Below are 27,082 nucleotides of genomic sequence, written 5' to 3'. Positions count from 1 at the left end.
GATGCTCACAATTCCTTGTTCTTCAACATGGTTCTTCCAACTTGAAACTTTCTCAGTGCAGGTAGGCAGCAGAGTGAAAGGCAGAATGGGTAGCATTTGCGATCTTCTGATAACACAGCTTGATCGCTTGATTCGCTCAATGATGAGGAGCTTCATCAAACCCTGTGAGAGTTCCATCCACCGCTCTGACAGTAATAATGTGGGTTTGAAATGATTTCAAACATTTGTATAACTAACGAGTAACAATTCAGCACATACAAATGTAGGAAGTGGAAGTAGGCGATAAATAATACTTAGTTCATATACTTCAGTACAGTAGTAAAGTAGTTCTACATTATTACTATACATCTCTGTTAGCTAATGATAACATAGCTAAAGGCTTATCTCTAGCAGTGAGCTAGCAAAACTTTGGCAGCATCAGGACGTATCACTGCACTGTGAGTGAAAGAGTTTTTAAAAGTGTGGGCAGCAAGTCTTGCATTTTAGATACAACCAAAGTATCAACATCAGCTTTTTTGACTTTTTCACATCATGTTGACCGTTGATAGTAAACATTCTGTTTTTTCTAGAGTACATTTTGGTCACATGACTTCATGACCTACATTCACCCAGATAAAAAAAATCTATTGTATGAACTCAGCTTGGTAGTGAAGCATGGTGTACTTACTCAGGTAGGAAACTGAATTCTAGTTTCCCACAAGGCACAAGGTAGATAAGTGTTGTTCCCCATGATGTTTCCAACCCTGGTCCTGGAGGACTTCCTGCTCTGTCCACTTGTTCCCAACACACCTGATCCAGGTGTCAAGCAGTTCATTAGAAAGTGTTTCTTGAGCTTAAGATTTAGTGAAACCTTAAAAATGTCATGGTTTGGGATCAAATGCTTTAGTCCACACCAACATGGTAGATGTTAAAACCAAAGTAGCCATTAAGTATATTTATTTTCCTGTTTATTTGCTTCATATATATTGCAGTGTCATGTTGTCTGATGTAATGTTCCGCTGTTTTGTGTTACATCATGAATGCTAAATGAATGCTAAATACAATCTATGCTGAGGAATGATAGCAAATAGCTCTGGGCTTGGCTACACGTCAATAAACCAGAACATTCACACAGAAATGAAGTGTTCCAGTTCTAGTGCTGGTAAAACAGCTTGTTAGCATTTAGATCCCATATCTGCCTTCCATATCATTCTACATCCTGCTCTCCTACGCTTGAAGCTTATCAGCACACTTGGCTGTAACATTATTGAGCCATGCACATTTAAAGGGCCCACATCATGCAACTAACTGTCCTAACATTAAAAATGTATATAATAATAATATGTACTATTTAAATGCTGTGAGAGTTTTAAGGTGAATGTTGTGTTCGTCCCCAAGTCCATGTAGTAAGAACTAGGCTGCAAAAACTGGCAATTTTTTACATTGTTGTGATGTAATGAAAAAAACAACACATTATCTGCATTCCAAATTATAGGCTGCTGTTGATGTAGGAGGTACGCTTTGTGGGGATGTCACATGATCACACTGAGCCGCTGAAAAACTCTGACATGCTTTTTCATTTCACTTTACAGAAATATTTCTTAAATATTTTATTAAAAAGTAGAAAAAAACTCTGCACCTTAACCTTTTTTCCCTCAATTTTCATCCCGTTTTCGCTCTGCCGTTTTCCTTTTTTCCCCTCACGTTGGACGTGTGTAGGGAATTTTAGGCACCCAAAGCTGTGAAGGATGCATCAGTTCAGAGATCAGATCAGATCCTCAGAGTCCTTTAAGTCACTCAAAAATATGGAATGAATTTCTCCTAATGCTGTATACAAAGTTTCCTTCATTTTAGAGCAGCCATGAATATAGCAGCCGATAAATGCAGCCTACCTAACATGCAGCCCTGACACTGGAGCTCAGCTGTTTACATGTTTACCTATTTTAAGTGGAATAATGCGAAAATTGCTATTTTTGCTGCTGGGCTCCCCCTAATGTTCCGGAGCATAATTCACTTTTAAAGCCATAACTACAAATCAGCTTTTAGATTCCTCTCATGAACTACACATGCATTTGATGACAAGCTGAAGTGAAAGCATGAAAAGTATGTGCACTGAGAAGGTAGAGTAATATTATAGGATTTTACACAAGTATGACTTGGGTTACACAGCTAACGCAGTTCTGGGAGAGGTCTGGTCTCATACAGCTCCACTGAACTTACAGGTCTTGCTCACACCTGGCACTACGATACATCCTGAGTGATTACAAAATGATACAAAACCAAGTTTTAATTGCATCTCCAATGGCTGCTTGTGATGGGATTTCTCTCATCATTTCCAGTGGAGATAAGGACAGTTAGGGTAAAAGTCTTCAAGTTTTCTCTGGAAGGAGTCCTCAGTCTAAATTAAGGTGAGGCACCTTTTGCTTGAGCACCAGCCAGCAGGGGTGACTGTATTTATTATCTTGTAATTGTAACTTGCTTAGCTAACACGTGCATTTTAAGAGACACTATAAGAAACTTCAAATTCAGCAGGTCTCACCTCTGGGTGGTGGTGGGAGGGGGATAGCTAACTAAGTTAAGTAAAGCTAAGCTATAACATAGTAAAAAAGACTAAGCTAATAAAAAAAGACTTTCTTTTAAAGTCAAACGAGCACTAGATGTTAATCTACACAGACTTTTCTACTGAAAACTGTTTATTCGGATGAGTAAAGTGCTTTCGTTTTTTCACAGTAAGCTTAGATACACAAATTTTTCCAGTACTAAAGCTGGAGCATTAGCATTATCAGCTAACCGCTAGTCGTTCCAGTAAGCCAGGGTGATATTAGCTAATGCTGCTCCAGCCTCGGTGCAAAAGAGAAACTTCACTACAACTCTTTTACAAGCGGAGTGGCTTTACTGCTACTTACAACCTGACTGTTAAAATTCATACATAAGGTGCACTGGATTAAAAGGCGCACTGAACATTTTTGGGAAAATTAAAGGATTTTTAGTGCGCCTTATAGTGCAAAAACAAATGGTAAAGAAGCCATTTCATAGATCACATAGCAGAACTCTACACAGCAAATTCTACACAGAAAGTAAGACTGTGTGCGGAAATCTTAGCTTTGTGCCAGGAGATCACCCCTGCTGTCCTGGTCTGCAGTGACAGACAGCCGGCTGTGCAGTGCAATACACAGAGCTGTCCACTTACTGTCTCTCAGCAGCCAACACACACACACGCAGCTACAGAATGCTGATCAGCCTGCAAACCCTGTGGGCTATACAGGGAAATAGAGAGTGACAGAGAATGAGGGAGAGAAAGAGTGAGAGAGAGAGAGAGAGAGAGAGAGAGAGAGAGAGAGAGAGAGAGAGAGAGAGAGAGACGGAGCTGTATGAGCAATAAATAAATAAATAAATACACAGATGTGAAGAGGGACACAGGTTTTGAGGAGGCAGAATATGAAAGATGAGATGGATGGAATACCATGAGGGAGACAAACAGATGGAAAGACAAAGGAAGGAGGTGAAAGGAGGTGAGGAAGAATGGAGATAGAAAGAAATTGGCGGGAAAGGCCAAACCTTTGTGTTTTCCCAGCCAAATATGTAAGAAAACATAACTCCTTTCATAAACATCTAAAGAAAAAAGGTTTTACGGGAGGATAATGATCCTAAACGCACCTCAAAACCCACACCGATCTGGCTAAAGTGGCTCAAGCTGAAGATCTTGCCATGGTTCTCACAAAGGCATGTCAGTTATTAGGGCTACAGAGTTCTTGTAACACTCAAGCCAGCATAATTTCAAGGATTAAATCTCACCCATCAATAAAATGAGTGAAGCAGCTTTCTGTTTGCTCTGCTTGCGAGTGGAGGTAGATCAGCCTGCTAGTGAGGAAGCCTCCCTCAATGTGGAGATCTGTGCAAGCGCAGTAGCCATAACAAGCTGAAAAATCTTGTTTTTTTTTCTGCATTTTCCCATTCAAACAGATAGGAGGCTTGTCTTGTGTGAGTGGATATATCTGCCCAGTGGCTTTGCAAAGATGGCAGCAGAGTTAACTAATTTTTTTAACTTTTTAGGACCACTTTCCAGTGCCTAATTGTTACTAATGCTGTGCTGCATTCTTCTGTGCTGGTACAAATGTGTTAGCCCGATTGCGGTTTCTGTTTATATTTTTTATGTTGCTTAATCAAAAGGCAGATCCGTTAGACTTCAAGCCCTCCCACTGAACAGTTATGTGGCCCCAAGTATGGTTAACTAACCATATCTCTGCAGCCCAGCACAAGACGAGCGTTTATCATCATGCTGTCAGTGCGAGTACTCACTCTACAAAGCTTATGGCTTATTGGCCATTATTAGTCATTTTTTACTTAGGTGTTATTATACTGATGGAAGGTGAAGTAACACAATAATTCAAAGCAGTTACCAATTGCACAATTTCACATGTGGAAAGCTTCCACACCTGCAGCTGACCACAGAAGTGCACCAGAACACCACTTTCAGGAGGACCAGAGATTAGTACTCGACCAAACATACCAATGTCAGGTGGCAGCAAGAAAGATGCGGAGGCAGACACAAATACATAAATATTTAATGAGTAATTAAAATATATATTTAATGAAATAGAAATAAACCAAAGAAATAAAGACAAAAACAGGATGAATAAACAAACAGGACTAACTAACAAAACAAGAAATAAACTGAGTGTCACATCTGGTGCTGTTAGCTCCTCTGTTTCTCACGCACCCAGCTCTGACAGAGGTTCTCAGTCTAACAACTACATTACCCAGAACGCACCACCCGCTGACACGCACACACCTAGTCACACGTCACCTCACCTGCTCCAACCAGGAAGCCCCGAATATTAGTCTGGCACTATTTAAGGACACCTCTCACACACTTCTGTGCCGGGTATTGTTGGATTTTCCTCATTACTAAGCGTTACTATCTTTTGTCTCTGTTATCTTCGTGTATGACCTTGTTTTGTTTTTCTCGACGCCGATTTTTGGATTATCTCTGATTGTGGATTTTTTTTTGTGTATGACCTGGACTGTTTCACGTTTGTTCGATTTTGGATTTCCTCTGATGTTGGCCTGCTTGTGTTTGAACTCTGGACTGTCTCTCACTCATGGTATGGTTATTCCTACGTTGCTTCTGTTTTTCGGTGCTCTAACTCTGTTTGTACGACTACCCTTTTTTCTGCCTGCTATTTTAATAAACAACCCGTTTTACTGCATCTGCGAGTGTCTGTATTCTGTGCACACCATGACACTGAGACATGGAATGAGCAGCCTAACCGACATGAAAACATACAAGAACTGACAAGGGAACACAGAAACCAGAGGGACTATATATTAGAGCTTAGATCGGGCACAACATATTCAGCCCCACCCAGGCCAAGCCCATGCACATTCTCTCCGAGCCCTACCTGGCCCATACACTGTCCTTTTGAGCCCAAGCCCGAATTAACCCTGCCATTTTTTAGTAATTAGAACGTTAAAACTGAGCAATTTTGATTCAAGATTCAAGAATTTTGTGTTGGGCTGTTTAAATGAGTGAAATCTGTCCAGAATGATGTTAATTAATATTGCAACACTGGAGAAGAAACGGGAACAGAAACAAAGCGAACAATGATCAACAGCTTAAATATTGGTAAATTAGGCTACGGGAATTATGTCTGAATGACTCACAGAGCAAGCACACTGGCTTCTGGAAAAAATGCTAGTGTGAAAACATCTTTAGAGATCTCTCTGGTGAGAATGGATAAATTCACTGAGCATGTGGTAAAGCATTTTTTTAAGAGCTAATGAATCTGATTACTTCAGCAACGACTCTTTCATGCTTTTTTTTATCCAGCAGCGTTTCTTTGATTTTACGGTGAGTGAAAGAGCACAGAAAATCTGGGTTTAAAAATCTGGGTTTGCCATTTTGATATCTCTTCATGTTCGCAGTTTCAGCACCATTCACAACACTGCAGTGGCTCTGGTAACCAGTAAAAGCTGTCATGGGCAGAAAAGCTCCCAGGAAGACCTACAAGACCACTCTGTTCTTAGAATTAATATATTTATCTTTGCAGAAAAGACAAAAAACAATACACAGGTAAGAAGAAGGATGCAGGTTTTGACGAGGTAGAAAAGATACGATGGATGTAAAAGCATGAGGGAGATGAAAAGATGGATACACAAAGGAAGAGAGATGGGTGAAAGGAGGTGAGGAAGAATGGAGAGAGGTAAAAATGGGGAAAAGCCTTGCCTGTGTGTTTTTGAGCACTGAACACTGAGTGCGTTGGAGCATGAGTTATAGGCACTTTGAGCCTGGTTCTCTCTCCCGTTCTCTCTCTCTCTCGTTTTTTTCTCTTTCTTTCTCTTTCTTTCATGAATATCTCTGCAGAGGAAGAGAAGACAGACAGAGTGGGATATAGAAAACAAAACAGTCAGCTCAGAAAGACAGACAAAAGAGAGTCAGAATGCCAGGAAAGGCCTATTTTAGATGCATCTGTTTAGAATGTACCCATAAATCCAAAGACAACAACATTATCTTTTCACTTAAAGTGATGGTTTGGCAAAAATTCAAATGTACACAGTTTCTCCCTCATGTCTGCCAAATGTGTAAATGTAATATGATGTACCCTGAATGTTGTCAGCCAAGACACAAGACACAGTTGGGTGTCTCAACTTTGCTGCTGTAGTTTTGTACTGGAGCTGCGAGGCCTAAAACTTCCATTTAGCTTAAAAACGTAATTGGCTTATTTGTCTTAAAATGTCTAAAATTCGTCTTCATGCCATAAACAGTACATAAAATTTTGCTCTTAATTTTATGTATTGGATTTTGCTATGTTAATATGCAAGTTAGCTTGCTGATTTAATGACAGACTGAAATAAGCAGAACCAACAGAGTTATTTATGGTTTTGAGGGGCACTATTTTCTGTTTACTTACTTACTTACTTGCTTTTAGCTAGTGGAGACAGTACTCTATGCATAGGGAAATGTAAACTGAACAAAAAACAGTTAGATAAGTCAAATCTTGGACACTATTATCAGTGTACAAGCAATTATTTTTCATTAGATTGTAACGTACACTGCCTGGCCAAACAAAAATCTGCACCTGGATTTAAGTAAGTAAATGATGTGGGGTTAATGCTGCAGGTCTAGGTTCAGCAACAATATGTGCTGAAAGAATGAGGTCAGCTGACTACCTGAATATACTGAATATAGACCAGGTTATTCCATCAATGGATTTTTTTCTTCCTGATGGCACGGAAATATTCCAAGATGACAATGCCAGGAATTATGTGGCTGGAATTGTGAAAGAGTGGTTCAGGGAGCATGAGATCATCATTTTCACACATGGATTTAGAGTTCATCACAGAGTCCAGATCTAAACCTCATTGAGAATCTTTGGGATGTTCTGGAGAAGACTTTGTGCAGTGGTCAGACTCTACCATCATCAATGCTGCAAGATCTTGGTGAAAAATTAATGCAACACTGGATTGAAATAAATCTTGTGACATTCATCCATATTTAAATGTCTTGTTGTGGTCTCTAGTGTGAATGAATGCCATGTAAGTCGTTTTTTTTGGGGGGAAAAAAAAGTGCTCCGGTGCTTCGGTATAATGGTGCTTTAGTCCCATGAAGGAGTGGAGAGGAGGTGTAAACAGAACTTTTTTAAACATACACATACTTATCTCACTTGTACTTGCAAAGCATGTAACACTAATGTGTTATTTGCACAAATAACACAGGAACGAACTGAACCGCTGTTCCTAGCACTGTTAGCTCCTATCTGAAAAGGTTGTGATCCAAAGTGGGTGAGGCCATGAATTCATGGGTTGATGTAGACACTGATTTTCCTGATCGACTCGTTTTTCTGAAAATTTTCTTTTACTAGCTACTGCAGACAATGGAGGTTGAGAAAGAATTTCATTTGCAGCATCCATATACAACTCAGAGAGCCCTATAGTATTTCACAAAGAACATGAAAAAGTGGATTTTAGCAGAAATACACCTTTAATACTACAAGGATGTGCCCTTGAGGTGGTGTTGCAGCAGGCCACTTCTGGCGGCCACCCATGAACATTCACTTCAGGACATGAGTTGTGGACACTTCAGGAGTTGTGGCTCTATTTTAGTCTCAGTGTCTGTGCCAAGAATTGTTTTTAGTAAATGAAATCTGGAGTATTCCCTCTGGTCCCCAGTTTTTTTAGTTAATTGCCTCTTGCTTTAGTCACTTGACCTGTTCATTTATGTGTCAACATCTATAGTTAGATGATATCATGCTTTTTTCAACATAGCAAAAATAATTTGGGTTGTTACTGAGCATTAAACCAGAATCACGAAAACGATGCAGCAATACAACTCAGGCTTGAAGTGTGGTATTTGATGTGCATTTGGGCTTTTGCTGCAAGTGCCAACATCGGAGTTGATGAGTATATTACTAATATTAGTATTATTAGCATATTATTAGTATATTACTACTGACCTGAGCCACTTTGCCAACTGTCTGAGCTAAAAGTGCTAAAAATGAACAACTTTTTTTGTACTTATTATACTTTAATTGTATAAAAATAGTACAAAAGTATTACTTAAATTGTGCTAAGAGTACTTAACTGTACATTTAAACATTCTTCATGTGTGTAACCCCATATTTAAATATGCTTACAGTAAAATTGTAATACATTTAATGAGTATTACAACTGTATCACTATTAAATACCAGGGTATATTAGGAATGTACTAAGAATTGACGTTAAGTATATTTACATTAGAGTACAAATATGCTTCTTATTCCTCTCTTTTGTTAGTAGCATACTTCTAGTATACTTTGTTGGGTATAAAAATATATTTTAATATACTGTACTACATTTTTTTAAATGTAGTAATTTAATTTACTTTCTAAAAAGTTACATGATACATTTTGTTTTAAGTAAACTACTGTAACAATTGTTTTTTAACACACTTTGCTAAAATGTACAAAAGTATATTTATAAATAAGTATTGTAGAAGTATATTAAATTACATTTACAGTACAAAAAGTGTACTTCATAGTAGTCTATTTTTTTTAATACACTATATTGTACTTTTTAAAAAGTATGATAAAAGTTTACTTTCAAACATTTGATGAAAGCATAATATTTATGTACTTTTAATATATTTTAAGTAAGTACATAAATCTGTATATTTACAGCATACTTAGACATTTCTTAATATGTTTTTAGTACAATTAAGTATATATTTTTTTTCACCAGGGTAGGCCCAGCTCTGGCGGATTATTCATGCTTATCTTGGTTGTCTAAAGCTTTTAATGACTATTTTAGCTTTGGTTGTCACCCTGTGAGTTTTTAAACTACCAGTGAAATTTAGGAAGCAAAATATACAGCAGGTATTAGGCCTTCAGACATTAAAACACCCTATACTTATCGAATGAAGCTAGAGAAGTCATGTCATTCCCCAGTGTTTAAAAAAACTGTCATTTTTAACATTTTTTAGAAAGTTCTCCAGAAGCGGTTCGTCTCAGCACCTCCATCTGTCAAATCAAATCACATATCTCTGCTTCTCCACTGTAACTAATGGCCTGCTGCAGAGATACTGAGCAAGAGCCATATACTCACTCCATCTCTATATTTCTGCTTTAGTTATCCTCTCTTACCCTCTTAAATAAGCCCTCAACAGCCAAATCACCCCTGCAGAAAACCTGATTTGACAACTCTCTTCTCCCCTCATTTGCTTTTATCTTGTCTCCTCCTCATCCTTCTCAACACTTCTCCTCCTCATCCTTCTCAACACTTCTATGTCCTGTCTTCCCCATCGCTCTCATCTCATTCTCTTTCCCAGTAATGTCCTCTTCTACCTTTCCCTTCTTCTCATTTTCTGTCCACTCCTCTCTCCTTATATCCATTGTCTCTCCTCGTAATCTTTCTATTCTGAAATCTTTTCTGGTCTTCTCCTCCTTTTTTTGTCTCCTCCCATCCCTTCTCCTCCTGTTTTCCCCGTCACTCTCATCTCTTCCTCTATTATCTCGTCCCCTTTTCTTGCCTTGTCTTGTCCTGTCCCCTCCTTTTTTTTGTCCTTTCCTTATCATCCCTTTTGTTTTGTCTACTCTTCTTCTCTTCTGCCCTGTCTTATCTCGTCACCTCCATGTCATTCACTTTTTATCTGCTCCTCTTTTATTATTCTCTCCCTTGCTTTGTCTTGTTCTATTTTGTGCCCTTCTTTCTTTCCAACTCTTCTCCTCTGCTCTCCGGTCTTCTCAGTCCCTCACTTTTCCTCTCTACTCTTTTGTTCCGTCTCATCCTCTCCTCCAAATGTATTTTCTCTCAACTCCTGTCTTCTCTTCTTCTGTTATCTCCTCCTCTGTCTTGTCATGTCCTTTCCTTTAAATTTTACTCTTCTTTTCCCCACTGCTGTCCACTCATTTTCTTTCAATCCATCTAATTTTCTTCTCTCCTCTCTTTTCCTGTCCTCTGTTCACAGTTCCTCGTCTTCTCTTTTTTTCTGTACTGTTTGGTGCTCACTATTTCTGTTCTCTAAACTCTTGCACTCTCATCAACCTGTCCTATTCTCTCCTCTTCCTTAACTCCTCTTTTGTCTTGTCACTTCCTCATCTCCTCATTTCTTTTCTCTCAGACCATCCTCTCCATTCATATTATCTGCTTCCCTGCCTTGTCTCCTCTCCTCTTTTTTCCTGTCTTGCCCCATATTGTCCTGTTCTCTCTTTTTTCAATCTCTCTTGTGTTTTGTACTGTCCTCCCTTCATTTGTCCTCTGATCCCTCTCCTCCTCTCCACTGCTGCCCTGTGTAGCCCTGTGCTTTTATCTCATCTTTGTGTTTAGCAGGTAGTCTCTCTGTGTTACACGTGTCATGTGGTTGCTCAGTGCGATGACACCTGTTCTCTTTCTGAATGTCACAGGTGTGCCATCTGGCCCTTTGCTCTCTCTCTCTCTCTGCCTTTTCTCTTATTTCCTGCTTCGTCCTTTCTTGTCTTTTTGTGTCCTCTCCTGTCCTATTTGCGTTTTCTCCAGGCCTTATTTCAGGTCGTGCCCATTTTTGCCCTGTTCTCTGCTGTCATTTCCTTTTATGTTGGTTCCTTTTTTCCTTTCATCCTGTCCTGTCCTTTCACTCTTTGTTTCTGTCCTACCTTATCCTTTCACTCTTTATTATTTTCCTGTATTTTCCTGCCTTGTCCTTTCATTATGCCTTTTCATGTAATGTCCTGTCCTTCCTTACATCCTTTTTCTGTACTTCCTTAAGCTTCCTTAAGTCTTTTCATGTCCCATTCTTTCCTTTCATTCATCTGGCATGTCCTGTAATTCCATTTTGTCCTGTTTTTCTGTACTGCATTGTCCTTTATTATGTCTTTTCATGTCCTGTCTATCCCTTACACCTTTTGTCTGTCCTGCCTTGTCCTTTTATTCCTTTCCTGTACTTTCCTTTCATCCATTTTCTGTATTGCCTTGTCCTTTCATCATGCCCTTTCATGTCATGTCCTGTCCTTTTCTTACATGTATTTTTCTGTACTTCCTTGTCCTTTTATCATGTATTTTCATGTCTCGTTCTTTCCTTTCATCATGGCTTTGCATGTCCTGTCCATTTCTTACATCTATTTTTCTGCCTTGTCCTTTCATTATGTCTTTTCTTGTCCCGTTCCTTCCTTTCAGTCGTCTGGCATGTCCTGTCACTCTACATTTCTGTCCTGCCTTGTTTTTTTCCTTTTCCTTTCCTGTATTTTTCTTTTCATCTTTGTTCTGTACTGCCTTGTTCTTTTCATGTCTTTTCATGTCCTGTAATTTCCTTACATTGTTTTTGTGTACTGCCTTGTCCTTTCATCATGTCTTTCCTTTCACTTATCTTGCATGTCCTGTAATATTTTTTCTTTCCTGTTCTTATCTTCATATTGTCATTTTATTTCATCCTGTTTTTTCTTTCTTTTCATCCCATTTTGTATCTCGATAATCTTGTCTTTTCATTTTCTTGTCTGGTCCTGCTGTTATTCCCAACATCATGTTTTCTAATTTCGTATTGTATCCCTTCCTCTTTTACACCCTACACAAGAGTGCTCACAGAAACGCGAACTTGCTCCCTCTCTCACACTTACTTTGTCTATATATATATATATATATATATATATATTTATATATATATATATATATATATATATATATATATATCCACTTTGCTGGAGCAGGACCTGCCTCTCTCCCTTGCGCTATTTCTCCTTGGGGATGACTTCACTCTCTCAAAGGAAAATAATAATGGAAGCTGTTACAGCAGCCATAAAATCCAAAATAAAATTCCTTTTGGAGGAAAAAATTATTTTAAAACGTACTGTCTTGTAATTTTTTCTTGATGTTCTTATGCTGGAGAGGGCCATTGCCAGATTACGTTGTATGAGAATAATTATAACTTTTTGTATTTTTTTTTTTATTTTTGAAAAAGGCATCAAAAAGTGTTGTATCGGTATCGGTATCAAAATTTAAAAAATGATACACATTTCTTTTTTCTGTGTCCTGTTATTCCATTCTTTTACTTTTTTACTTTTCATCTTTTTTGTCTGTTCATCTACTGTCCTTTACTGTCTTTTTTCTGTCTTTTCCTTTTCTTCCCTTTTCTGTTCCGTCCTATCATTTATTTTCTCGCCCTTTACTGTTCTGTTCTGTTTCTCTCCTCCCTCCTTACTGTCCCATCCTGCCCAGATCTGTTCTACCAGTGTCACAAAATCTTTTATTATGTCTTTTTTTTGTCCTGTTATTTCCTTTTATTTGTCTGGCATGTCCTGTAACTCTTTGTTACTGTCCTGCCTTGTTTTTTTTTCTTTTGCTTACTGTACTGTTCTTTTTATCCTTTTTCTGTACTGTCTTGTTCTTCCCTTTTCCCTGCTTATACTGTTTATCTGCATTTTTTTTATGTTTTTCTCTAATGGTTCTGGACATATTGAGTAAAAAATTTTTTTTTGTTTGTTTTTCAGGTTTGAAGCAGAAACATCTGGGCTATCAGGAGGTAAGCAGCCAACGGTCTACAATCTTTAAGAACAATATCAGCAGCATCTTATGATAAGAACTGAGAGGAAGATCTAAATCAGATCTAAATCAGCACTGCCCCCTTCAGGAGAGAGAGAGAGAGGACACATTCTCTGTCCTGATGATGTTGACCGGAATTTAATTTTAAGGTCTTCTTCCTATTTCCCGTTCCACACACACACACATAAACACACACACACACACACACACACACACACACACACACACACACACACACACACACACACACACACAATGCCCTTAGTCAGAAAAAGTAAAAATGTTGAATACCAAAGAAAGAACACACACCAATCAACAACATCCTTATTTCTGCACCCATTGTCCATATTATCAGCTCCACTGGTCATATAGGGCACATTGTAGTTCTCTGCAAACATATGCTCCTTTTACCCGGTTATTAAATTTGGGTGGTGGGTCATTCTCAGCCCTGCATTGACACTGGCATGGTGGTGTGTTGTGCTTTTATTAGTGGATTATACATCTCGGTGTCACTGCTGGACTGAGAATATTCCACCAACCAGTAATAATTAGCCTGTATACAATACCCTGTGAGCACTGATGAAGGACTAGATGATGACCAACATAAACTGTGCAGCAACAGATGAGACTGTCTGTGACTTTACATCTTTATGGTGAAGCAGCTATAGGTCCTGTACACTTAAACTCTTAAAATTAAAACAAGCTCTCACACAAGCTCTCAAACAAACTTTCAACATTGAATCATAGCCTAGACATAGCAAGCAAACCTTGCTATGTCAAGCCATGGCAAACATTGCAAATTCACCATTAGTGCATCACTAGGTTACTAACGATACAATATCTTGTCAACAATTGACTGTAGGAAACATTCAGTTGACCTCAATTTTCTTTTTCAAATTAGATGGTGAATTTCTGAAAGCCATTAGCTTGTGGTGCTTGGGGGGCACAGAGCTGCAGCTGGTGTTGCATAATTAGGGCCTTCCTTGCTACCAACTTTCTAACTGGTGCTCGGTTTGGAGTGTGACATCTCGCTCAACTTCTTCACTCAAGTCTCTTCCATAAGGCTGCATGCATCTGCTGTGTCTTGCTGGAGTTTAACGTGACGTGCAGGTGGGATGAATCAAATACAAACCAATAGAGGGTCTGAATGGTATATGTTTGTACTTGTTATCCAACCACAAGCTTTCCAGATGGCGCAGTTTATCTTTTTTTTATGTTGACCAGCCGAAATAAAAATATGAGTAACGAGGCTAATTTAAATATGTAATAAGTAGAAAGTACAGATAACTGCATAAAAAAATGTCTGAAAAATAGATACCTAAAATTTCTACTTTCTTTACTTGACACCTCTGAGGACAGTAAGAGAACACAGTGTTTAAAAACTCTAGCAACACTGATGTGTTGGATTTGTTCATACTGCACAGGTGGCTGATACTTCCAAATCTTTGTATACCAAGTGTTTTATTATTGAGTCAAAACAACACACACACACACACACACACACAGTTTAGTTGGAGACATAGATTGTGGACCAGTCTCTCCATATTAGACCTTTTTTAAAGTTCATGCTGTTTTTTACTCAAATACAGCGTCTTTCAGTGTCAGACTCTGCTTTTATTCTTTTTCTCTCTCTTTCTCTCACACACTGGCTGCTCCTGTCTTCTCATTAGTTTCTCCGATCTGCTTCAATAGACATATTTGTTCCCATTAACACTGAGAACATGGCTGTTTTTGTTTTAGTCTTACAGCCGAGAGATGGTCATAAGACCAGGCCTCTGCGCAGAACACACACACACACACACACTCCTGCGGGTCATATGAGCGACAGGGCTGACCCACACAGAGAGAGTGTGTGAGAGAGAAAGAGAAAGAGTGTAGTAATGGAGGACTTGTTCTGGAGGGTCCGGCTCTGGGGGTCTCTGTGTGTGGGTCAGTGCTGCTGGTGTTGTGGGCGAGAAAAGGAGGTCAGGAATGGTCAGGAGAGAGTGGAGGAGACTAGCAGTGTAGGGGCAGAGGGGCAGGAGGAGTTGGAAATGGAGGAGAGGCCTTCGAAGAGCTGGAGTGTGTCGTCCCTGCCGGTCGCTGAGGTAATGTGTGTGTGTGTGTGTGTGTGTGAGCGTGTGTGTGTGTGTGCTCCAGTAGAGTAGGAAAGGGTGTTGTCACTCAGAAATGAACCATAACATCTAATTTAGTCGAACTGATCTTTGAACTGATCTGCCTTTGTAATAGGAAGACGAGTATTCCTACAGAATTACGTCATGCTTTGAGTTTTCTTTAAACAAAAACAACAATTCTGATTTGATTATGGTATCATAGGGGATATGGAAGCATAAAGAAGACTGAGTGAAAAGTTTTCACTGCACTAAAGCCTTATTAGATATTATATAACAAGGCCTGTTATAAACTTTTGTTTTTGTGATTTCTAACATTCTGACTACTATTTGATTCTGCCCCTAGAAACTGACAACATGTGAGCCCTTTTAACGAACAACCACATTTGTCATATTTCAATTCAATTTTGATAACTTTTTTACTTTAAAATAATAATATATTTTTTTATTTAGACTGTATTTCGTCATGAAGGCATTTTATATGGCTCTGGAAAAAATAAGAGACCACTTCAGTTTCTGAATCAGTTTATCTGATTTTGCTATTTATAGGTTTATGTTTGAGTAACATGAACATTGTTGTTTTATTCTATAAACTACGGACAACATTTCTCCCAAATTCCAAATAAAGATATTGTCATTTAGAGCATTTATTTGCAGAAAATTAAAAATGGCTGAAATAACAGAAAAGATGCAGAGCTTTCAGAGTTCAAATAATGCAAAACAAGTTCATATTCATAAAGTTTTAAGAGTTCAGAAATCAATATTTGGTGGAATAACCCTGTTTTTTAATCACAGTTTTCATGCATCTTGGCATGTTCTCCTGCATCAGTCTTACACACAGCTTTTGGATAGCTCCTGGTGCAAAATTATTATATTCTAGAGGTTTTTAATTTGGTAAAATCAAGAGAGCTATGTAATGTATTTAAAAGGAAAAATAGTGTGGTTAGTGCTTGAAAGGATTTTTTCACTTAACAACACATTTAATTTCTAATAACAGTGAAGCTTTTCATTTAAGAACTGCACTATACATTGTTATTCTTAATATATATTACTGTATTGATGTGTTATATGTAATGTTAATTTTATCTATGGATTGTAGTGATTCTAAATGTCATAAAGTCAGTTTTCATCAAAGTAGGAATCACCACTTTGCATAGTGACAGAATTGAACAAAAATGTGAAAGGCAGTCTATATTCATGTGCATCATTCCTATACATGTAATAGTTGTGCAAAGCAGTTCCTATAGATTATAATGTCTTAATAGGAAAAGGAGATCTTTTCTGTGGATGATGATGATGTCATAATGATGCAAAGAAGCAATTCTAACAGTCATCTCTCCAATACATTATTGTGTCGCAACAGGGCACTGAATCAGTTATGATAGTCATCTCTGTTATAGATTGTAAAATCTTAACAGAGCAAAGAAGCATCTATAATGGTATCTCTATAATGGTCATCCTTATTTATGTATCACCAATAGATTGTGATGTCATTATCTACCTTATTCTGCCATCCCCCGATGAGGACGGCGAGCGTGCAGTTTCCTTAAGACAGTTCCTATCAGTTGTGCAGAATTTTTTTTGGTTATGCAAACCATTGTTACAGCTGCTGTCTGAATGGCTGGTCTCAGACAATCTTAAAGGGGCAAGACGCTGGATGTGTAGGCCCTGGCTGGTGTGGTTACACATGGCCTGCGGTTGGATGTACTGCCAAATTCTCTGAAAGGCTTTTGGAGATGGCTTATGGTGGAGAAATAAACATTTAATTCACAGTCACCAGCTCTGGTGGACATTCCTGCAGTCAGCATACTATTTGCATGCTCATTTAAAACTTGCAACATCTGTTCCATTGTGCTTTGTGCCAAAACTACAAATTTTAGAGTGGTCTTTTATTGTGCCCAGCCCAGCATACACCTATGTATAATCACTGTGTCTAATCAGCATCTTGATAAGCTACACCTGTGACTGGTGGATGGTTTATCTCAGGAAAGGAGACATGCTCACTAATACAGATTTGGACCCAATATGGAACAAAATTTGAGAGAAAAAGGCCCTTTTTTGTACATAGGAAGAGTTCAGTTAATCAAAAATGAGAGCAAAACCGAAAGTGTTGTGTTTATATTTTTGTTCAGTCTAGCAAAGAACATCATACCATGTTAATTTATCTAAACATAACAGATAGCTGAATTGAGGCCTATTATAAATGTTTTACATGTGATCTTTGTTGAATTTACTCCCACAGAGTTGATTTCAACTCCTTCCCAGGGTTTATATAGCTCCACAATCTTTGGAGTTAAATCCACACTTTTAAAATAGTTAAACTTTTAACACCTTGCCTGAGTTCCCTTTTAACTCAACTTTGTATGTGTTTAACTCCCTAAATTGTTAAGCAAACAAGAAAAGAGTTAAAAAAATAAATTAGAGGAAGATTAGTCAATTAATATGACTATTTATTATTGAATTATTATTATTCGGGAGAGGTTAGCTTGTGTTTATGTTAGCTTGTGTTCCTAATACAGAGAAGATAAAACATCCCTGCCTACGTCCTGCCAGTGTATTTGTCCATTGCTTGGAAACTTTAATCATGCATTGCAATTTTCAGTGCACTGCCAAAACTTTGTCACAATTTACAGTACAGAAGATGGAAACTTGCTCTTATAGCCTACAACCAGAGGCGGTCTTTGCATAGAGGCATTGCTAGGCAACTGCCTTGGGCCCCTTTCACTGCAGCCCACTGTAGGGGCCCCTTGACTAGCTGCAAACTTCCCATAGGCCTACAGCTGGTAATTGGGGCCCTTTGGACAGTAATTCACACATAGTGTGTTCAGAAATGGTGATTCTTGTATGTTTAAAATGGAAACAAAGACAACACAATAAATTACAAAGAAATACAGATTCCGTCCACACCCCCTCTCTTTCGCGTTAAAATGGAATATTCTATTCATGCCATGTGGCCATGCCATGATCCAACAAGAGGAATTAAGGTTAAATTAAGTGTACAAGTGGGTTGTGAGCCAAGCCATGAAGCACCACTTGCTACAAAAAGAAAAAAAAGAAGGAAGAGGCTAAACTAAAAACAGATGCTCTTCCAAAACTGATAAGCTTTTTTTGATCAATAAAATACTCAAAATATTTTAAATGAATAAAAAGTAATTAATATAAAATAAAAACTCATTCAAAACACAATAAAAAGCTATATAATAGTGCACAGAATAATATCAGTTTCAGTTAGTTTCAGTTTCAAATAATTGAAACAGCTCCCCAAAACCTCAAACTATCCTTTATATTTGACAATATTTTATGACTTTACAAGTCCTTACTCATCTTAATTTTAGTTGTTGTATTATTTTTAGCCTCACGCTGAATTTAGCTCCGTGCTGCGGGAGGGAGGGAGGGAGGGAGGGAGGGGGAGAGAGAGAGCGCAGCGCATTTTGCCTGATTTCTCTTGATTAAATATCAATAAACATGTGAATTTAATACCATTTAATACCATATATTTTAATTCACTTGATAGGACCTTATTTATTAAAAAGTTTTTTTTTTTTTATCGCAATGCCGCGCGCGCTTTCCTTTTGACTGACGCGCGCGTTCCTTGACTGACGCTAAACTGTTTGATCCAGTTATTATATTGTATTATATTAATACCATTTTAAAGTTTTTCGTTTCTATGTTTTGAAATTCGTTAGATTATATTTTTGTCCACATTTTGGGTTTATTTTCGTTTGTTATTTTTCTAATAATAATAGAATTTTCATAATTTGTTTTCAAAGTACCGTGCCCAACACTGGCTCACAATGAGCAAGTTTCCTGGCACAACCAGCATGAATGACATGAAATGTTTAAAATTAATACAGACATGTAGAAAAACCAAGACGAAGACAAGCTGTAACCTAGATATAAATAATAATATAATAATAATAATATAATAATAATAAATAATGGAATAATATGCCAATTAGGCATATTTAGCAGTAGGGTATTTTTTCATCCCTGACTCATATACCTGATTTGATCTTTTTCTGTACGATCCCTGCTAAAGTTTTAGGTGAAGGAGACCTAAAGAAGGTCAGTGCATGTTTCTGGAAAAACAAAACAGTGGGCGTGGCATCGCGATGGTTACCATCCATGCAATGTTGGGTCCTAAATGAGGATGGACGATGATATCGTCCATCGGCACAACCCTATTTCTTGCATATTAATGTTGATGGGCCCCCTAGCTAAAGTCGCCTTGAGCCCCCAAATTGCTAAGTCCGCCACTGCCTACAACACATTGGCAAGACAAACAATCATTATATAAAATATAATGAAATAAACAATGACAGTTAGACCTTGTGGGCAAGACTACACAATGATGGTTATTTAGGATTAGGGGCAGGCACGTCCATTATGTAAATAATGAGTTTAATTGGGTGGAGTTTAATTAAATATGTGTAGTTGGGCAGTATTTATTGGGTTTAGTTGAGTTATTACTGAAATATTCAACTCTGTCAAATAACTTCAACACTTAACAGCATTTAAGCGGATGAACTCTGAATTATTATTTTTGTACACAGTTTTTGCTGTGTACATTATGATACCATAATAGGACAAAGAAGCCGTTATACACATCATACCATGAAGCAGTGATTGAGGCCTGTCAATCACAGTGTTTACAAATCATCCTGAACAGAATCTGTTATCTATTCCAGCTGGGTGAACTGGACGGGGTGGAGACTCCTCAGCCTCACTGGTTCCACACTCTGCAGGTGCGCAGGCTACGGGTGCAGAGAGGCCGCAGCAACAGCGACCCACTGGGGGGAAAAAGCTTCCAGCAGGAATTTCAGTGGGTGAGTTCATCCAGCACACTTAAACACACTGGGGATGGGTGATATAACACAAAACTCATATCTCTATATGTTTAAGAGAAATGGCAAAAGACAATGTGATGAAAACTTTTAAGAAAGTATAGTGTTAGCATATCAGTATTTATTTAGAACCCGATAAATAAAACATGAAATATTGAAGTTGTAAGTAGCTAACTTTGTTTGTGAATTAGTGAGTTAACTGGAGTGAATTATGTTGTTTAAGATGAAACTATGTCATTTTGCTGCTTTCTTAATTTCAGTGTTTCAGTGGCATAGTTTGCCCAAGACTGTGCTTTTTTAAATATAATCTCCACTGAAACCAATTGCACAATACAGTGTAAACACTATTTACCCCTTACAGATTTGTTTTGTGTTTGCTTTGTTTGTCATACTTACATTTTATAGATTATCAAAAAACTTTAATATCAGACAAATATAACCTGAGTTAATATAAAAATCACTTTTCAATTGATGATTTCATGTATTAATGGAAAAAAGCAGATTTCCTTACACTAGCCACAACCAGGCCTAAATTTAAATCTATATTTTTATATATTTACTCAGGTTATATTTGTAAGATATTAAAATGTGTTATTCAGAAAATAATAAGTATGATTAAAAAAAGCAAAAACAAAAGAAATCTGTGTAGGGCAAATACTTTTTCCCAAAAATGTATGTTCTTTTGTTGTCATGATTGGGCGGACAAACGCAGAAATATAAACTTTAGTAAATAAAGGCGCAGTAAAAAGAGCAGTCAGACAAAGCAGGGTCAAAACCGCTAAACTGGAGCATACAGGGAAACACATACCAGGCTCGAATAAACAGTCCAGATATTAGTACGAATCAAAACAATACTTTCTTAGTTCTAGGCAGTCATATATATTAGTACACGACTTCCTGAAGGCGTCACATGGTCATGAGAGTCACTGAGTGATGCATTTCGGGTAGTGTAGTCCTGTAGCTTGAACTCGCAGATAGACCTGAGTGTGGGAGAGACAGGCACATTTTCAGCGCCAGGCGTGACATTTTTCTAAAATTATGTCAAAGAGATGGTAACAGTAGGTGTGATATTTCAGCATGATAATTGTTATATCTTGTATAAAATGATTTTAAATATATCAATATTCACAATATATTACCCAGCCCTAATTTATGCACAATGCACACATTTACACATACATGAGCCCTGGAAATATTGGAATAACACCTACATAATTTAAACAGTGCCAAACAATACACACATTCTGTGCTGTATTCCCAGAACACGGGGCTGCAGTTTGGAACTGCCACTTCCTACCTGAACCTGGAGAAACTAGGAGAAGGAACATACGCCACTGTTTACAAAGGAATAAGCAGGTCAGTAAATACGAACACAAACAACATTAAATGTTCACATATTATACACTCCAGCTGTGGAAAGAGTTCACTGATACTTTATAATTAATTAGCATGATTTATTACTGACCTCAGATGCAGTCTATCAGCTAAAGCCAGTTTTAATATATGAAGTTTACTTTTTTTCTTTTTAGAATAGGAATGGCTAGACTAACATTGCAAACGTTAGTAAACAGATTCTAGCCTAAGAATGTCACCAGTCACATCGTATTAAATACAGGCCAAAATGATTTATCCTATTTTATGAATAAACATTGCATTTAAGCCCGTCATGATGACCACAATAATAGTAAGACTTTATAATAAGGGTACATTACTTAGCAGTATTTATGACAAATTATCTCAAATAATTATTAATTGACACTAGTTAAGGCTAATTATTCATCATTATAATATTTTTAAGTAGTCTCAAACATTCTAAAGCATTGACATTAAGTAATGTTTAATAATGTCTTTACTTGTGTTAATTATTCATTATTTATCAATCAAAAACAGAACTCAAGAACCCATGAAAACATGGTCGGCAATAAACTAATTTTTATGGTTGCGCATAGCAACCACCACCGATACCATAGCAACACCTTAGCAACCACCATGGATACCATAGAAACACCTTAGCAACCACCTAGCAACACCTTAGCAACCGCTTAACAACACCTTAGCACCCACCACAGAAACTATAGCAAGCGCCTAGCAACATCATAGCAACGACCAAAGCGATCGGTGGGAGACATTTTAGCTGTGCAACCATCCTGCGTTTCCTTCAGGAAATGCACTTGTCTAGTTACATCAATGATCACATCAGTTCTAATAAATATATTATCCACACACCACTAATATAACCATTATACACCTGTAACCACCCTATTCATATTGAACCTCTACCACACACACACACACACAAACACACACACACACATAAGACAGATACTTTATTTATTTTCTACCTTTCTATCTGACCAATTTAATTAGACTTAAATAGATTGAGGTGCTAAATAATAGATGGTATAATACTACTGCTTTTTTACTACTGTTAATGTGCTGTGCAGCCATTCTATATTTAGAACTGGATTTACAGGTTGGTGAGGCTCTTCCCTCTTTCTTTGCATTTTAATATGCATTTCCTGCATGGCACATGCTTACTTAATCCCAGTTCGAACATAATGCAGCATACAGTTCTAAATATATATGTATATAATTAATGTATTAGATATTAGGTGTGTGGCAGCAGTTCTTGCACAAACGTAATTCAGGTTAATTGTGAGCTGTATTTCGAATGGTAAGGGAAGAACAGTGCCTAGTCTTTTAGATTTCTTGAATTTGTAATTTTTTAAATCACATTGTCTAGCATTGTCAGGTCAGGCCTTGATGGCTATCAGGAAACACTTCAGGTTCAGGGTTCTGTTTCTTGCATTTGCCTAGCTTTACTGTAGTCTAGTCACTAGGAAATTAGCCCTGTGGTTTCCCCCTGCTGGTGGAATGACGTTTCAATCAATCAAACTGTTTTCTTTTACACTGACAAGAAATCATTAGCCTTTATAGCGAGAGGCAGACAATGCTTATGCATTATAAGCTAATGCTTATGAGTTCCATTTACCTCAGATGTAATATTTCAAAAACAGTTCTAAAACAAATTAGCTGTTACTCTATAGAAACAAGTCAAAATATGTTTTATACTTTAAACTCTACAAAGTAACACCTTTTACTATGACTCTTGGCATTATTCTCTCAGTCGTATTCATGAGCTAGAAACTGGAATGGTTCTCTATCTGTCTTAATAGTGTTCCTAGAGGTGCTGAGCTCTTGGTAACTGTTTTTTCTTCATTCTGTGCTCCAATTTATCCCAAAACACCTGGGTTGGGTTTTTGTATCAAGTGTTTGTGAAGGAAAAACACAAAATTTATGAGAAAGTGTATCCAAACTTTTGACTGGTACTGTGTAAGTGAATGAGAGGTGGATGCAATATTTCGAGGTATCAACATGATATATTTTTTCTACAGTTTTAACTGTAATAATCTTTTCAGAACTATGAAATTTATGATTTATACAGCAGTAATTAAACAAATGGTAAAAAATACAGCTCTGCAAAAATAAGAGACCACTTAAAAATTGTGAGTTTCTTTGATTTTACCACATTGAAAACCTCTGGAATACAATCAAGAGGAAGAAGGATGATCACAAGCCATCAAACCAAACTGAACTGCTTGGACTTTTGCACCAGTAGTGGCATAAAGTTATCCAAAAGCAGTGTGTAAGACTGGTGGAGGAGAACATGCCAAGATGCATGAAAACTGTAAATAAAAAACAGGGATATTCCACCAAATATTGATTACTGAACTCTTAAAACTTTATGAATATGTATATAACTTGTTTGTTTGTATTATTTGAGGTCTGAAAGCTCTGCATCTTTTTTGTTATTTCAGCCATTTCTAATTTTCTGCAAATAAATACTCTAAATGACAATATTTTTATTTGGAATTTGAGAGAAATGTTTGTAGTTTATAGAATAAAACAACAATGTTCATTTTACTCAAACATTTACCTATAAATAGCACAATCAGAGAAACTGATCCAGAAACTGAGGTGGTCTCTTATTTTGTCCAGAGCTGTATAACAAAAAATATGAAGAAAAGAAAATTGTGTCACTGGTGTTATCACATAGCAAAAATATCTTCCTCTGAAACTGATGGCATTACTTGACTTCTGTGTATCTATTTTTTGTGAAGATTTATGAAGTAAAGCATATTGTAAATCCACTGTCTCTTTGAAAATCTCTAAATGAGATTTTCTCATTTAGTTCACGCTTTCATATGAATCTTTTATCTGAAGACACTAGTTGGTCTACTGTATCCTTAATAAACTGTAAAAATATATAAAACAACAAGGTTAAATAACATATTTCAGCAGCTATATCATGACTGACAACAAGTGGTTTGATGGTCAGTTTAACTTTTATTTTTTTAAACTCATTTTTCATAAAAACTGTTACTGGTGTTACTTTTAAATATATTCATTTGCATTTATACAGCCAATAATTAAAGTTTAATGTTAGAAAAAGAAAAAAATACTTTTTTAAACTTTCCTTTCCAAAAGTGGACAATCCTGTAGAATGTCCTGATGTCAAGGTGAATCCAAGCAAATTATCATTTATCATTTATTATGTCCCAGGTTATCATTGTTATAACTTATTAATAGTATGTAATAGTGGGCTGTGTATGTAAAAGTGCCTGCAACAGCACTGATTCTGGTGAATGTGTGCACTTTGCTCCTGAGCTCTTTTATTTGAGGTCATGCTTGTGATTAAATCTTATATAAAGAGTGAATATTAGCCCACTAAGATGAAGAAAAACAACAGACCTGTATTAATACAAACCTTTGGCTGTAGTTGTAGCTCATGTGACGCGTGTCTCTGCTGTGCTTTAAGGATTAACGGCCACTTGGTGGCACTAAAGGTGATCCGCATGAAGACTGAAGAAGGAGTTCCATTCACTGCAATCAGAGAGGGTAAGAGCACACACACACACACACACACACACACACACATACACACACTTACTTTTGAGATTTTCACAGCAAAATCAATAATAATGCCCTAACTCAGTTCATACTGGTAGAAAAATTAATTTCTATGGAGCCCCTAAGGTGACATCATGTGAAAAAAAAGAATGCGCGGCCACGAGATCCTAGGTCGTGGGAACGAAATAATTAAGGCGGTCTCTGTACTGTCTGCATCTGAGGCCCTAAGCTTTTAGTATGAGAATTGAGAGTTTTTTACTTAGAATTATACCATGTCTCACAGCTACAGACTCCAAAATCTCACCATAGTTTATTCCAAGATGAAAATAAAAAGATTACTCTTCGATTAAAGGAGCTTTGATGTAATATTCAGTTTCTTCATTGGCATTAATTTACAGAAAAGCAAGCTTTATTATTCTCCTGCTAGATTTAACTCGTTCCTAATTTTCAGATCTCTATAATGCATTTTTTATTAGCTGAAACTATAATTACAGATATCAACTATCAACAGTTTCTACAAGTAATAATATAAGATCATTGGACCACCTTTAGCTGTGATTGCAGCACACATTCTCTGTGGCACTGTTTCAATAAGCTTCTGCAGTGTCACAAGATTTATTTCAATCTAGTGTTGCATTAATTTTTCACCAAGATCTTGCAGCATTGATGATGGTAGAGTCTGACTGCTGCACAAAGTCTTCTCCAGCATATCCCAAAGACTCTCAATGAGGTTTAGATCTGGACTCTGTGGTGAACTCTCAATCCATCTGTGAAAATGATGATCTCATGCTCCCTGAATCACTCTTTCACAATTCCAGCCACATAAATTCTGGTATTGTCATCTTGGCATTGTCACCGTGCCATCAGGGAAGAAAAAAAATCCATTGATGAAATAATCTGGTCTATATTCAGTATATTCAGGTAGTCAGCTGACCTCATTCTTTCAGCACATACTGTTGCTGAACCTAGACCTGACCAACTGCAGCCAGCATTAACTCCAGATCATTTACTTACTTAAATCCAGCTGAAGACCTTTTTTTCTGGCCAGGCAGTGTACGTTACAAATGATTTACATGGAATGTCATCCTCTGTCTCAAGTCCATAATTACATTTTATTAGTGAAACTTCTAGTTACAGATAACTTGTTATTGTTATATTGTATTTCTATTTCATACTAAATGTAATTCTAGATATCTCTGTTGTAATTATTGTTGTTATTACAATGTAGTGAAATCTTTACGTAAAAAGTTTTAGATATTAATAACATTTTATATATGCTGTCAAATCCTCATGGCAATGCTCCTAAAAAAAATTTAAAAATGTGTTCCCTGCAGAGTAGTTAAGTTCAGCCAAAACAAGTTAAAGTAGGCAATGGGGGGCATCAGCAACTTGATAATGAAGTTGTTGTTTTTTTTTTGGGGTGCCTTCATGGCTGAAAAAACATAACTAAAGTGCCCTCTAGAGTGGCCAAAACAAGACACAGTGCCTTACTGGCTGCCCCTAACTTGAAAAAAGTACAAGAGTGTCATCTAGGGCGGCCCTTTTTGTAAAAAAAAATATATTGATGTGTCCTCTAGATCAAGAACTGGTTGATTGGTGGTTCAATAGACAAAATGGAATTTGCTACTCTTTAGTATTCGCCTACAGTTGCACATGATGTTTTCCACTGTATGGGAGCCCATTTCCATCAGCTCAGCTTTGGGCTTATTAGGTCACCTAAATGAGGTGTGTTTGAGCCTGAGCAGAATTGTGGAGGTAATAGGGTTCCCCAGGTACAAGAAAACACTGACCTAGTGCATTTCTCTCTTGTATACAAACTGTATTGATTTGTTTTCTTTTTCCAGCCTCTCTGTTAAAAGGCCTGAAGCATGCTAACATTGTGCTGCTCCATGACATCATCCACACTCGCGAGTCTCTCACCTTCGTCTTTGAGTATGTGGTAAGTACAGAGCGCTGTTTTCCCATGTTTCCTGTCTTCTCTGTGTTTTGACATTTTTTAGTTGGTCACTGTAAATGTAAAAACTGTAAACGTTACAAAATAAAACAGGTTGAAAGCTTGGGATTATATTACAAAATGATTACACTTAAGATAATTTTCACATTTATAAATAAGTCAAACATAGATGTAATAGTATTATGTGCCAAGTATAATGTGGTAATCAGCCTGAGCCACTTGTGCCAACACCCCGGTTGCAAGGTATAATATGGTCATTTTCCTGAGTCGCCAGTGCTGACACCCCAGTTGCCGAGT

The 27,082-nt window shown here is 37.3% G+C and overlaps 1 protein-coding gene across 3 annotated transcripts in view; it reads left to right on the top strand.

The window, feature by feature from the left end:
• The window catches only part of cdk15 (cyclin-dependent kinase 15), a 46,288-nt gene that overhangs the window by 1,869 nt on the left and 17,337 nt on the right, over window positions 1-27,082 (top strand). The window contains exons 2-6 of one of the 3 annotated variants that reach the window (XM_007248874.4): window positions 12,914-12,945; window positions 19,765-19,902; window positions 21,182-21,276; window positions 24,740-24,819; window positions 26,676-26,770. In XM_007248874.4, the coding sequence (XP_007248936.2) occupies window positions 12,914-12,945; window positions 19,765-19,902; window positions 21,182-21,276; window positions 24,740-24,819; window positions 26,676-26,770 (440 nt within the window). Of the gene's footprint in view, window positions 1-12,913; window positions 12,946-14,638; window positions 15,053-19,764; window positions 19,903-20,832; window positions 20,979-21,181; window positions 21,277-24,739; window positions 24,820-26,675; window positions 26,771-27,082 lie in introns of those variants that run through there. The other 2 variants (XM_022673458.2, XM_022673460.2) reach the window with 2 other exon arrangements.

Source organism: Astyanax mexicanus, chromosome 5 (genome assembly GCF_023375975.1).
Source record: "Astyanax mexicanus isolate ESR-SI-001 chromosome 5, AstMex3_surface, whole genome shotgun sequence".
NCBI classification, from domain to species: domain Eukaryota; kingdom Metazoa; phylum Chordata; class Actinopteri; order Characiformes; family Acestrorhamphidae; genus Astyanax; species Astyanax mexicanus.
The sequence above is the reverse complement of the archived record's forward strand: the minus strand, read 5'-3'. Positions and strand labels throughout refer to the sequence as shown.